General features: G+C 49.5%; 1 protein-coding gene across 1 annotated transcript; it reads left to right on the top strand.

Annotated features, from left to right (window-relative positions):
* The first annotated feature begins 672 nt into the window (after positions 1–672).
* On the top strand, positions 673–5,958 carry LOC105958048 (uncharacterized). The gene has a single exon (XM_012982052.2). The coding sequence runs from the start codon at positions 673–675 to the stop codon at positions 5,956–5,958; it is 5,286 nt and encodes a 1,761-aa protein (XP_012837506.2).
* The last annotated feature ends 5,226 nt before the right edge of the window (positions 5,959–11,184 follow it).

The raw sequence follows: 11,184 nt of genomic DNA, 5'->3' as shown, positions 1-11,184 counted from the left end.
AAAGGCTTCTCGCCAGACTGCACCCCTCTCGCCCAATCTCTCGCCAGACCGCCAATCTCTCGCCAGACCGCCAATATCTCGCCAGGCTGCACAGCTCTCGCCGGACTACTCGCCCCCGACCAGAGGTGATCATTGCTACACATGGGGCTATTTATTGCACGTCCAATCTACTGACAAAGGGCAGAGGAATGTCTCTTCGACCCCTGCTTTTTGCCTCTGCAGCCGCCAATGAAGTGACGGATTAAACCGCATTGAAGGTAATTTGAGGTCCGGATACTTAATTACCGCGATGGGACAGGTAAATTAAATTGAAGAATATTTGACGTCCGTCCCCTTTTTTCTAGTATAAATAGGGGCAGCAAATGCAGTAAAAAAAAAACACAATCATACATACTTGAATTACGCATATAAACTAGTATCTTCTTGAGAAATTTACTGACTTGGCCGTCAGAGTGCTAACTCCGGCCTAAGTCCGGTTCTTTTCTTCCTTTGTAGGTTTGCTGCGGTCCCCCGGTCTAAATCCAGGCCCATTCTACTCTTTAAACCAACCCACCACGAATCTGGAAGGATCAAATGGCGCCGTCTGTGGGAATGCGTTGAGCAAAACTGTGGCAACGTTTTCCTGTAAAAATCACCTTTATCTGTTTTTCGTTAACCAGTATACGTTTATCAATGGCCTCGTTTCCCAGCATAGTGAGGGATCTAACCAGTCAGATGGAGGCCGAAGCAACCCCAGCCCCGCAGGAGCACCAACCAGCCGTCGGAGAGGCCTCTACCGCTAGAGAGGAGACGCCGCGGGCAGCCAACAGTACGGGAGGTAGCCCCCTGGTCGCCATGACTATGGAGAATCTGCAGACACTCTTGGCGAGCGCTGTCCAGGAGGGCTCTGTGCGCGCGTTGAGGGAGCCCGAGGCTGCGTCGCCCAAAAGAAGGATGGGGGAGAGTGGGGGGCGAGGGAGCGAGGGCCTCGCCCGCGCAAATTCCTCGCTAAATGCATTAAGCCCTTTCTCAGCCGACATTCTAGATGACGATCTGCCTCACTCATTTCGACCTGTAACTTACGAATACTTGGGAACCACCGACCCTTGTGAGCATCTTTGTCGCTTCAATAACACTTCGGATCTGCACCGATTTACCGAGGGAGTGAAGTGTCGGGTCTTCGCAACTACGTTGGCGGGAGCCGCGCAGGCTTGGTTCAGCCAGCTGCCGGCGGGCACGATTGGCGGTTTCGACCAGCTAAGCGCATGTTTTATGGATCACTTCGCGAGCTCAAAGAAGCAAAAAAGGAGCACCTTGACTCTGTTCGCGGTCCGGCAGAGGGAGGGAGAGTACCTGCGAAGTTTTATCAAGCGTTTCATCTCGGCGACCTTAGAGGTACCAATTACCTCAGAGGAAGTTTTGATTAGCGCTCTAGCACAGGGGCTGCGGGCTGGCGATTTCTTCACGTCGCTCTCGAAAAAGCCGCCCGCATCCTTTAATGCTTTGTTGAAAAAGGCCGAGCGATACATGAACGCGGAGGAGGCAGTACATAATAAATTTGGCGAGAGCAAGGGCACCCTCGAGGCAAGAAGGGAAAAGAAAGAAGATAGAATGCAGAAGCAGACTCAACCGGCGAGAAGGGAGGTGCAGAGCGAGAGAAAAATAGGACCTCGTTTTGACAGCTATGCACCGCTAGTCGCACAACCAGGAGAGATATTGTTGGCCATAGAGAATAACCCAAAGTTAAAGTGGCCTCGCACGTACGCGGAAGCCCCGAAGAGAAGCCCCACGCTAGGGAGTTTCTGCCGTTTTCATAATGATTATGGCCACACCACCAACGAATGCCAACACCTTCGTGACGAAATCGAGAGGCTCATACGCGCGAAGAATCTGCCAGAATTTGTGAAAGAGGGGAACCAACGCCCGCAGCAGTTCCCAGCTCGGCGTGCGAGCGAGCCCCGCAAACCTGAGCCGGGAAGGGAAAAGCTAAATGAGAGGAAGGACCAGGTGGCGCCTGCCAACTTCATCAGCATGATTTTGGGAGGACCTTCAGGAGGAGACTCCAACAGGGCCCGGCGAGCGCACCTGAGGCAGTTGCGAGAGACGGAGGAGTTATTTGGAGAAATAGAAGAAGCAGATCGGGCAAGTCGTGCGCACCTCCGACGTTTGTGCGAGATGGAAGCTCAGCTCGAGGAGGTGCAAAGAATATCTTACGTGCCGCCCATTGTTTTCGGTCCCCAGGACGAAGAAGGAATCAGGCAGCCACATTCCGACGCCCTGGTGATTACTACCATGGTAGCGAATTTCGATATCGCGAGAATATTAGTGGACACCGGCAGTTCCGCTGATGTTATCTACTATGATTGCTTTAGAAAGATGAATATGGATTTCGAGTTAAAGTATGTAGAGACGAGCTTGGTCGGGTTCTCGGGGGAGTCAGTGCGGTCGATCGGAGAGGTATGCCTGACCATTTCCCTAGGAATGGAGCCGGTGCGAGCAACCCGATCCGTAAAGTTTCTGGTACTGGATGCGCCTTCTACCTACAACATCATATTGGGGCGACCGTCCATGAACTCATTTCAGGCAGTGGTCTCGACTTATCATATGAAGCTGAAATTCCCCGTCTTAGATCAAATCGGGGAGGTCCGAGGTGATCAAGAGACCTCGAGGAGGTGTTATTACGACGCCTTGAGAAGAATAGGAAACATAGATGCTATTCGCACTATTTCCCCAGGTAGCCAGGGGAAGGAGGACCGGATGCCGGAAGTAGACCCCGCAAAAGAAGAAGCCCACGTGAAGCCGATGGAGGAATTAATGGTAATCCAGCTATGCGTTGAGGATGCCTCTCGCACCACCCGCATAGGTGGCGGTTTAGATGCAGACATGTCTCGACAGCTGGTTGAGTTTCTAAGGCAGAATCAAGATGTGTTCGCGTTCACTCCAGCAGATCTCGGGAGTATCGACGAGCAGCTCGTGGTGCACCGACTGAATGTCAAGCAGAATGCGAAGCCAGTCAAGCAAAAGCGTCGGCATTTTGGAGCAGAGAAAGACAAAATTATACAGGAAGAAGTGCAGAAGTTGTTAGCAGCCGGACAGATCCGGGAGATCCGTTTTCCTACTTGGCTATCCAATGCAGTTTTGGTCAAGAAGGGCGAGGGAAAGTGGCGAATGTGCATTGACTTCAGGGATCTCAACAAGGCATGTCCCAAGGACTACTATCCTCTGCCACGAATCGACCAGCTCGTAGACTCAACTGCCGGTTGCGAGATGCTAAGTATGATGGACGCCTCACAAGGGTACCATCAGATTCCCTTGTGTCCGGGCGACCAGCCCAAGGTAAGCTTCATCACCTCCACTGGAACTTACTGCTACACGGTGATGCCTTTTGGGCTGAAAAATGCGGGAGCCACATACCAGAGACTAGTAGACAAAATGTTCAGGGACCAACTCGGAAGGAACATGGAGATATACGTGGATGATATGTTGGTGAAAAGTGAAAAGGCGAGCAATCATTTAGAGGATTTAAGAGAAACCTTCTGCACGCTCCGACGCTACGGCATGAAACTTAACCCCAATAAGTGTGCTTTTGGGGTGAAAACGGGAAAATTCCTGGGTTACATGGTAACGGAGAGGGGAGTAGAAGTGAACCCGGAGAAGGTGCAGGCGGTTTTGAATATGGAGGCGCCGCGAAATATCAAGGAGGTTCAAATGCTGGCGGGAAGAATAACAGCTCTAAGTAGATTCATATCTAAGGCGGGAGAAGCTAGTCACCCTTTCTTTAAAATACTAAGAAAGGGGACTCAGTTCGAGTGGACGGAAGAATCAGGAAAGGCTTTCGAGCAGCTCAAGAATCTTCTCGCTCGTCTCCCGCTGTTGGTGAAGCCCGCGCCAGGAGAAAAGCTGTATGTATATCTTGCGGTAGGTGAGTTCGCAGTCAGCTCGGTCTTAGCCCGAGAGGAGGAAGGGGTGCAAAGCTCGGTATATTATGCGAGTAAGCTCTTGCGAGGGGCGGATGTGAGGTACTCCGAGATAGAAAAGATGGGCCTGGCGCTAGTAACGACAGCACGAAAGCTAAGGCCCTATTTTCTCTCGCACGCAATAGTGGTTCGGACTAACCACCCTATGAAGACAGTGATGGGAAGGATGGAAGTTTCGGGAAGAATGGTCAAATGGGCGGTAGAGTTGGGACAGTTCGATATCAGCTACGAACCACGGATCGCCATAAAAGGCCAAGCCCTAGCAGATTTTCTACAAGAAACGACGAGGCCAGAGGAGCAAGGAATATGGAGGGTGTTCGTCGATGGTTCGGCGAACGCATCAGGAAGTGGAGTAGGAGTGTTGCTGGCGGAGGCAGGCGAGGAGTTGGAATATGCGATAAAGTTGCCTTTCAGAGCCTCAAATAATGAAGCAGAATATGAGGCAGTTATACATGGGATGAAGCTGGTAAGTTCAGCCGGGGGAAGGAAGTTGAGCATATTTTCGGATTCACAACTAGTAGTACAACAAGTAAAGGGCGAGTTCGAAATAAAAAATGAGGGAATGATAGCTTATTGCGAGACAGTACGGGAGATGATGGGCGAGTTCGAATTTTGCGAGCTAGCTCAGATTCCCCGAGAGGAGAACCAGCATGCTGATTTTTTGGCAAAGGTAGGAAGCATGGCGGTGGGATACGAGTCAAGAAAAATACAGTTGTTAGTAGGGGAGCCACGTAGCGGGGGCGAGGAAAGTGTTTCAACAGTGACAAGTGGGGAAGATTGGCGGACGGAAATAAGGGCGTGTCTGCAAGGAAAGGTGCTCGCAAGTGGCCGTGCCCAGAAGGTCCTGGAACAGCGAGCAAGTAACTTCTGCCTCATCGGAGATATACTTCACAAAAGAGGATACACTAGGCCGCACCTAAGATGTCTATCTCTGGACGAGGGCCGTTACGTACTGAGCGAGATTCACCAAGGATGCTGCGGAGACCATGCAGGGGGTAGAGCGTTGGTCTCGCGGGTGCTAAGGGCAGGATATTTTTGGCCTACTTTGAGAAAAGACGCGGGAGAGTTTGTCAAGAGATGTGATAAGTGCCAGAGGCATGGACCGCTGATTCACACGCCGGGAGAGGATATGACGATAATAACTTCCCCTTGTCCCTTTGCACAATGGGGGATAGATATCGTGGGCCCCATGCCACTGGCCAAGGGGCAAAGAAAGTTCTTAATAGTCGCTGTAGATTACTTCTCCAAGTGGGTGGAGGCGGTGGCAGTGGCCAGAATAACGGATACAGAGATCATGAAATTCATATGGCAAAATATCTGCTGCCGATATGGGTTACCTAGGGATCTCATTTCAGATAATGGAACACAGTTTAACTCAGCCAAGATACGGGGATGGTGTGCAGGTCTGGGTATCAGGCAGAGATTTGCGGCCGTGGCTCACCCGCAGGCGAACGGTCAGGTCGAGGTGACCAATCGGGTACTGTTAGAAGGGATAAAGAAACGCTTGGAGGGAGCGAAAGGAAATTGGGTTGAGGAATTGCACGCGGTATTATGGGGATATCGAACATCACCGAAAGAAGCAACCGGAGAAAGTCCGTTCTCATTGGTGTACGGGTCAGAAGCTGTCATACCAGTCGAGGTAGGAATGCCATCTAGCAGAATTATGAATTTTCAGGAAACAACTAATAGCATGCGCTTGCGCGAGGAGCTGGATTTGCTAATGGAAAAACAACAGAGCGCGAGGGGAAAGATGGAGCTCAGCAAAGCCAAAATTAAGGCAGCCTATGACAAGAAGGTAAGGCAGAGAGTCTTTCAAGTGGGGGACTTGGTCTTAAAACAGGCGGATGCGCTCAAAACAGTGGGAAAGCTAATGGAGAAATGGGAAGGACCATACAAGGTGGTAGCGGTTCTCGCAGGTGGAGCTTACATGTTGGAAGATATGGATGGCTCAAGGGTAGCTCGCGCATGGAACGTCTGTCATCTAAAGCGCTACTATATATAGTGTTTACATAACTGATGTGTTATAATATTTTGTATTATTAGAATAGGCCATACTTTTGATTGCCCAGCCGTCTGCCGGCGGAACGAGGCATGTTTTTTGCAAGTAAGGAAAAAATAGAATATGAAGTGGCCTCTTTTGGAAAATTTGATGCCTAATCTACAAACTATCACTCGCACATAAGCAAAAAAAAAAAAAAAAAGTTAGAAATTATTGGAATACTTCCAATACGAAGTGTGCGAGCAAGGATTTGCATCGAGCAAATCTCGCTAGAACGCGAGAAAGAAAGTTAGAAATTATTGGAATATTTCCAAAACGAAGTGTGCGGGCAAGGATTTGCATCGAGTAAATCTCGCTAGAAAGCGAGAAAGAAAGAAATTATTGGAATATTTCCAATAAGAAGTGTGCGAACAAGGATTTGCATCGAGCAAATCTCGCTAGAAAGCAAGAAAGAAAGAAATTATTGGAATATTTCCAATACGAAGTGTGCGAGCAAGGATTTGCATCGAGTAAATCTCGCTAGAAAGCGAGAAAGAAAAAAATTATTGGAATATTTCCAATAAGAAGTGTGCGAACAAGGATTTGCATCGAGCAAATCTCGCTAGAAAGCGGGAAAGAAAGAAGTTATTGGAATATTTCCAATACGAAGTGTGCGAGCAAGGATTTGCATCGAGCAAGTCTCGCTAGAACGCGAGAAAGAAAGTTAGAAATTATTGGAATATTTCCAAAACGAAGTGTGCGGGCAAGGATTTGCATCGAGCAAATCTCGCTAGAAAGCGAGAAAGAAAGATTATTTGAATATTTCCAATAAGAAGTGTGCGAACAAGGATTTTCATTGAGCAAATCTCGCTAGAACGCGAGAAAGAAAGAAATTATTGGAATATTTCCAAAACGAAGTGTGCGGGCAAGGATTTGCATCGAGCAAATCTCGCTAGAAAGCGAGAGAGAAAGAAAGAGAAATTATTGGGATATTTCCTAAACGAAGTGTGCGGGCATAGATTTGCATCGTGCAAATCTGCTAGAAAGCGAGAAAGAAATATTATTTGGAGTTGCAGTCATGAAAATCTCACAAGGAAGCGAGAGAGGGAATTGTTTGAAATATTTCCAATGTGAAATTGGCGAGCAAAATTTCCAACCATGAAAATACTCGCTTGAAAGCGAGAAAGACAGAATATTTGGAATATCCCAATACGAGGTTCGCGAGCAGGCACTTCTTGCAATGGGAATATGTGTTGACCAAATCCCGCTCGAAAATAAAAAGAAAAAAAAAAAAAAAAAAACCATGAAGTGCGCGAATGAAAGAAACCATAAAGAGCCCAAAAAATGAAATGTAAAAATAAGAACATGGTAGAATAAACTACTCAAAACGATAGATAATAAAAATATCCAAATAAAAATCAACATTGTTCAGAGAGGAAAAGCGAATTGTTCAAAGATTGTTGCAAGTAAAGGGAAATTAAAAAGCCTCATGAAGGAGGAATATCGGGAAGGGTAGAGGCAGAGCAGGTAGGGTCCAAACGAGCCATGTTGGAAGGGGCTTGTGCAGCATACTGGTTCAACTCTGCGAGCATCCCCTCGAGCACGCCGGCCCACCATGCATAATCTACGGGCTCAGTAGGATTTCCCTCCCAACCAGGAATCTCGTCGCCCAATAGGTCAAGAATGGTGCTGATCTCCTCAGAAGGATCATCAAGATTATGGCGAGCGGCGTACATGCGAATGCCTCGATCCATGAATCCCACGCCTATCGGTGCCGCAGTATTGGCAAAGTGAGCGGACGAAGGGTACTTGCTGATTAGCCTCTCGCGATATCCCCGTAAGAACTCCTGTCCATCTATCGAGCACAGATGGTCATACAGACTCCTAGCCCGCTCCAAGGCTACGGTCCTCATGCATTCCGCCTCCACGACTTCCTGTTTGCGGCGAGAGATGGAGATCAACTGCTCCTTTTCCGCGTTCAGCCGGACCACCTTGCTCTCAAGAGAGGACTTCATAGCATTGTATTTTTCATGGCCCAGGCGAGCGACCTCCTCTTTTTCGTTTGTCAGCTCGCGGATTATTTCCTGAAGCCGAGTCACCTCATTAGCCTTCTCGCTGGCTAGTCTTTTCATAAAGGCGAGCTCGTCAGCTAGGCGGGTGGGATCAGTTGAGCCAAGACCATGGGCAAGGAGTACGTTGATCTAAGAAAAATGGATACAAAGCTGATTAAATAAAAAAGAGAGCTCTTAACGATTATGATGCGAGATGATAAGAAGGTCGTGCGTACCTGAGAGCAATGGAACAGTAGGCGAGAGTACTGCTGCTCAAAAGACATGCTCTCGAGAGCCTGGGCATCCTCCACGAGCTTGACTTGGCTAAAATGATTGGATAACTCAGCCAGACTGCGATCAGGTGAGAGCGACGACAGATAGCCCCTGTCGTCCGCGCGGCGCCTCTTAGACATGGGGGAGGCCTGACCACCACTAGCATCCCGCTTAGTGCGACCTGCCTCCATTTGCGCGAGCTCCGGGGAGCGAAAGGAGTCGTGCGCCTCCGCATTCTCGCTACCAACATCAATGATGGGCTCCCAGCGGACAGCGGGCGGCGGGATGGGGCTCTCGCGCCTATCTTCGGGGCGAGGAGTGGAGCCTCCCGCCGTGCTCGCAGCGCCGGTAGTAGGGGACTGCGGATGAGTGGAGGGAGCCTGACTGGTGGATTCGGAATGGGTGCGAGAAGATTGTGCGCGCTGCTTGGCGAGGGCCGCCTTCATGGCATCTCGAATCATTTCGCCTAGAACACGGCAAAAATAACATTGGTCATTTAAGAGAATGTAAGAGGATTTCTTTAAAAAAAAAATCCAAAAAAAAAAAACAGGGAAAACACAATATTATTTCTTTACAAAGTCGAAAAAATCATGGGATAAAATATGGAAATTAGTCCTAGAAAATACCCAGTGGGCGGGGGTCAGTCAGAGACATATCCCACAGGCCGGAGCGGGCAAAAAGAGGGGGAGAAGCTACTATCTTCTCTACGTCCCACAAATCGGGGGGAGTGCGGGCTGTCAGGCGAGCGAGTGTCTCTAGGCAATCGGGAGACACCCCGACGGGGCGAGGAGCGGTTTCCACGTATGAGGGATCAAAGCCCCAGGAAGTGGGCGAGCGAATAAAGAGGAAGCGCTGGGGCCAGTTGTGCACTTTATTGGTCAAGCCCTTAAAAAGGCCTACGCCGGGGCGAGCTGTGAGGTGGAAGAAGCCAGAGGGGGAGCGATTTACCTTGAAGGCGGAATGGAACAGGTCGCCCGTAGGCTCTATGGAGGCCTCGGCGCAAATAATGAAAAAGGCCGACATAAATTTAATGGAATTAGGAAGAAATTGATTGATGGGCACGCGAAATTTGCGAGCCACATCCAGAAAAAAGGGGTGAACGGGCAGTGGCAAGCCCGAGAGCAGTTGGTCTATGTGCCAGGTCAGGTAGCCTGGGGGAGGGTGAAGGGAATCTTGCGAAGATGAAGGAAGAGCTAAATCGAAAGAAACATCTAACCCTTGCCGCACGAGGAGGTCGCCGATATCGTCGGGGGTCAGAATCGAGTGTTGAGGGTTGGTCAGGATGCAAATGGAGGGTTCCCTCAATTTCGGAACCCTAACAACCCCCTTTCCCCCGCCGGAAGGGGAGGTCGCATCGTCTCCCCCTTTATCTTGCGAGAGAGGGAGGGCTTTGCCCTTATCTTTTTGCGAGCGACCAGGGGTGACCGGCGGACCCCGGGTCTTTGACACCACGGCCCTCTTCTTGGGCCTATTTCTCTGTTCCGACGGAGGACCGAGGCGGATTACGGGGGTGCGAATCTCCCCGGAGGAGGAAGAGGAAGACTCAGAGGACATTGGGTAGAGGGAAAGGGAAGAAACACGAGAAAGAAAAAATAAAGAGAACTAAAGAAGCACGAAAATCGGGGTGGAGAAATGTTTACCTGGATAAAAGGGAAGAGGGGGGAGCAATTTCCGACGCCGGAGAGGAAGAGAGAAATGAGGAGGGGCTGAAAGAGGAGGAAGAACGTAAAGAAGACGGGGAGGGGAACCCCTTTTTATAGTCGTAAGGTAAGGTGGCACTTGAAGAGGCGTGCGGTACTCGAAGAGGCGCGAGTAACCTGAAAAGGCGCCTGCGCTGCATTGATTGTGAGAGGACAGCACATGCGGCGTTTCGATTTCCAAAAAAAAAAAAAAAAAAAAAAAAAAAAAAATTTACTGAACTAATAAAGCCAGTCATTTAATTACTCGGAATGTGTGCGGATTTTTCTGCTGCGGAATATGAAACGAGGCACGTTATTCGAAACGGTGCAAATAATTACAATAGGAAGCGGGCCGCCGTCATGGAGCACACGCCTTCTCTCGCTAAGAGCGAACTCGCAGCTACTAGCGCCAGGTCGCAAATAACCGCGAGTGGGGGACTAGTTGATCCAGCCCGGGATTACTTGATCGATCCAATAAAGACCAAAGGCCCAAACTAGATCAAAAGGCACCACTCAAGCCCATTAAGAGAAGGCCCATCAGACTGGTACCGGTTGGGCGAGAGGGACCTGGCCGCGGCACGCGAGTAGCTCGCGTGCGAAAGGCTTCTCGCCAGACTGCACCCCTCTCGCCCAATCTCTCGCCAGACCGCCAATATCTCGCCAGGCTGCACAGCTCTCGCCGGACTACTCGCCCCCGACCAGAGGTGATCATTGCTACACATGGGGCTATTTAATGCACGTCCAATCTACTGACAAAGGGCAGAGGAATGTCTCTTCGACCCCTGTTTTTTGCCTCTGCAGCCGCCAATGAAGTGACGGATTAAACCGCATTGAAGGTAATTTGAGGTCCGGATACTTAATTACCGCGATGGGACAGGTAAATTAAATTGAAGAATATTTGACGTCCGTCCCCTTTTTTCTAGTATAAATAGGGGCAGCAAATGCAGTAAAAAAAAACACAATCATACATACTTGAATTACGCATATAAACTAGTATCTTCTTGAGAAATTTACTGACTTGGCCGTCGGAGTGCTAACTCCGGCCTAAGTCCGGTTCTTTTCTTCCTTTTATTCGAAACGGTGCAAATAATTACAATAGGAAGCGGGCCGCCGTCATGGAGCACACGCCTTCTCTCGCTAAGAGCGAACTCGCAGCTACTAGCGCCAGGTCGCAAATAACCGCGAGTGGGGGACTAGTTGATCCAGCCCGGGATTACTTGATCGATCCAATAAAGACCAAAGGCCCA

Source organism: Erythranthe guttata, chromosome 1 (assembly GCF_056151865.1).
Source record: "Erythranthe guttata isolate IM_541 chromosome 1, IM_541, whole genome shotgun sequence".
Lineage (NCBI taxonomy): Eukaryota > Viridiplantae > Streptophyta > Magnoliopsida > Lamiales > Phrymaceae > Erythranthe > Erythranthe guttata.
Note: the sequence above shows the minus strand (reverse complement) of the source record. Positions and strands in the feature narration are given on the sequence as shown.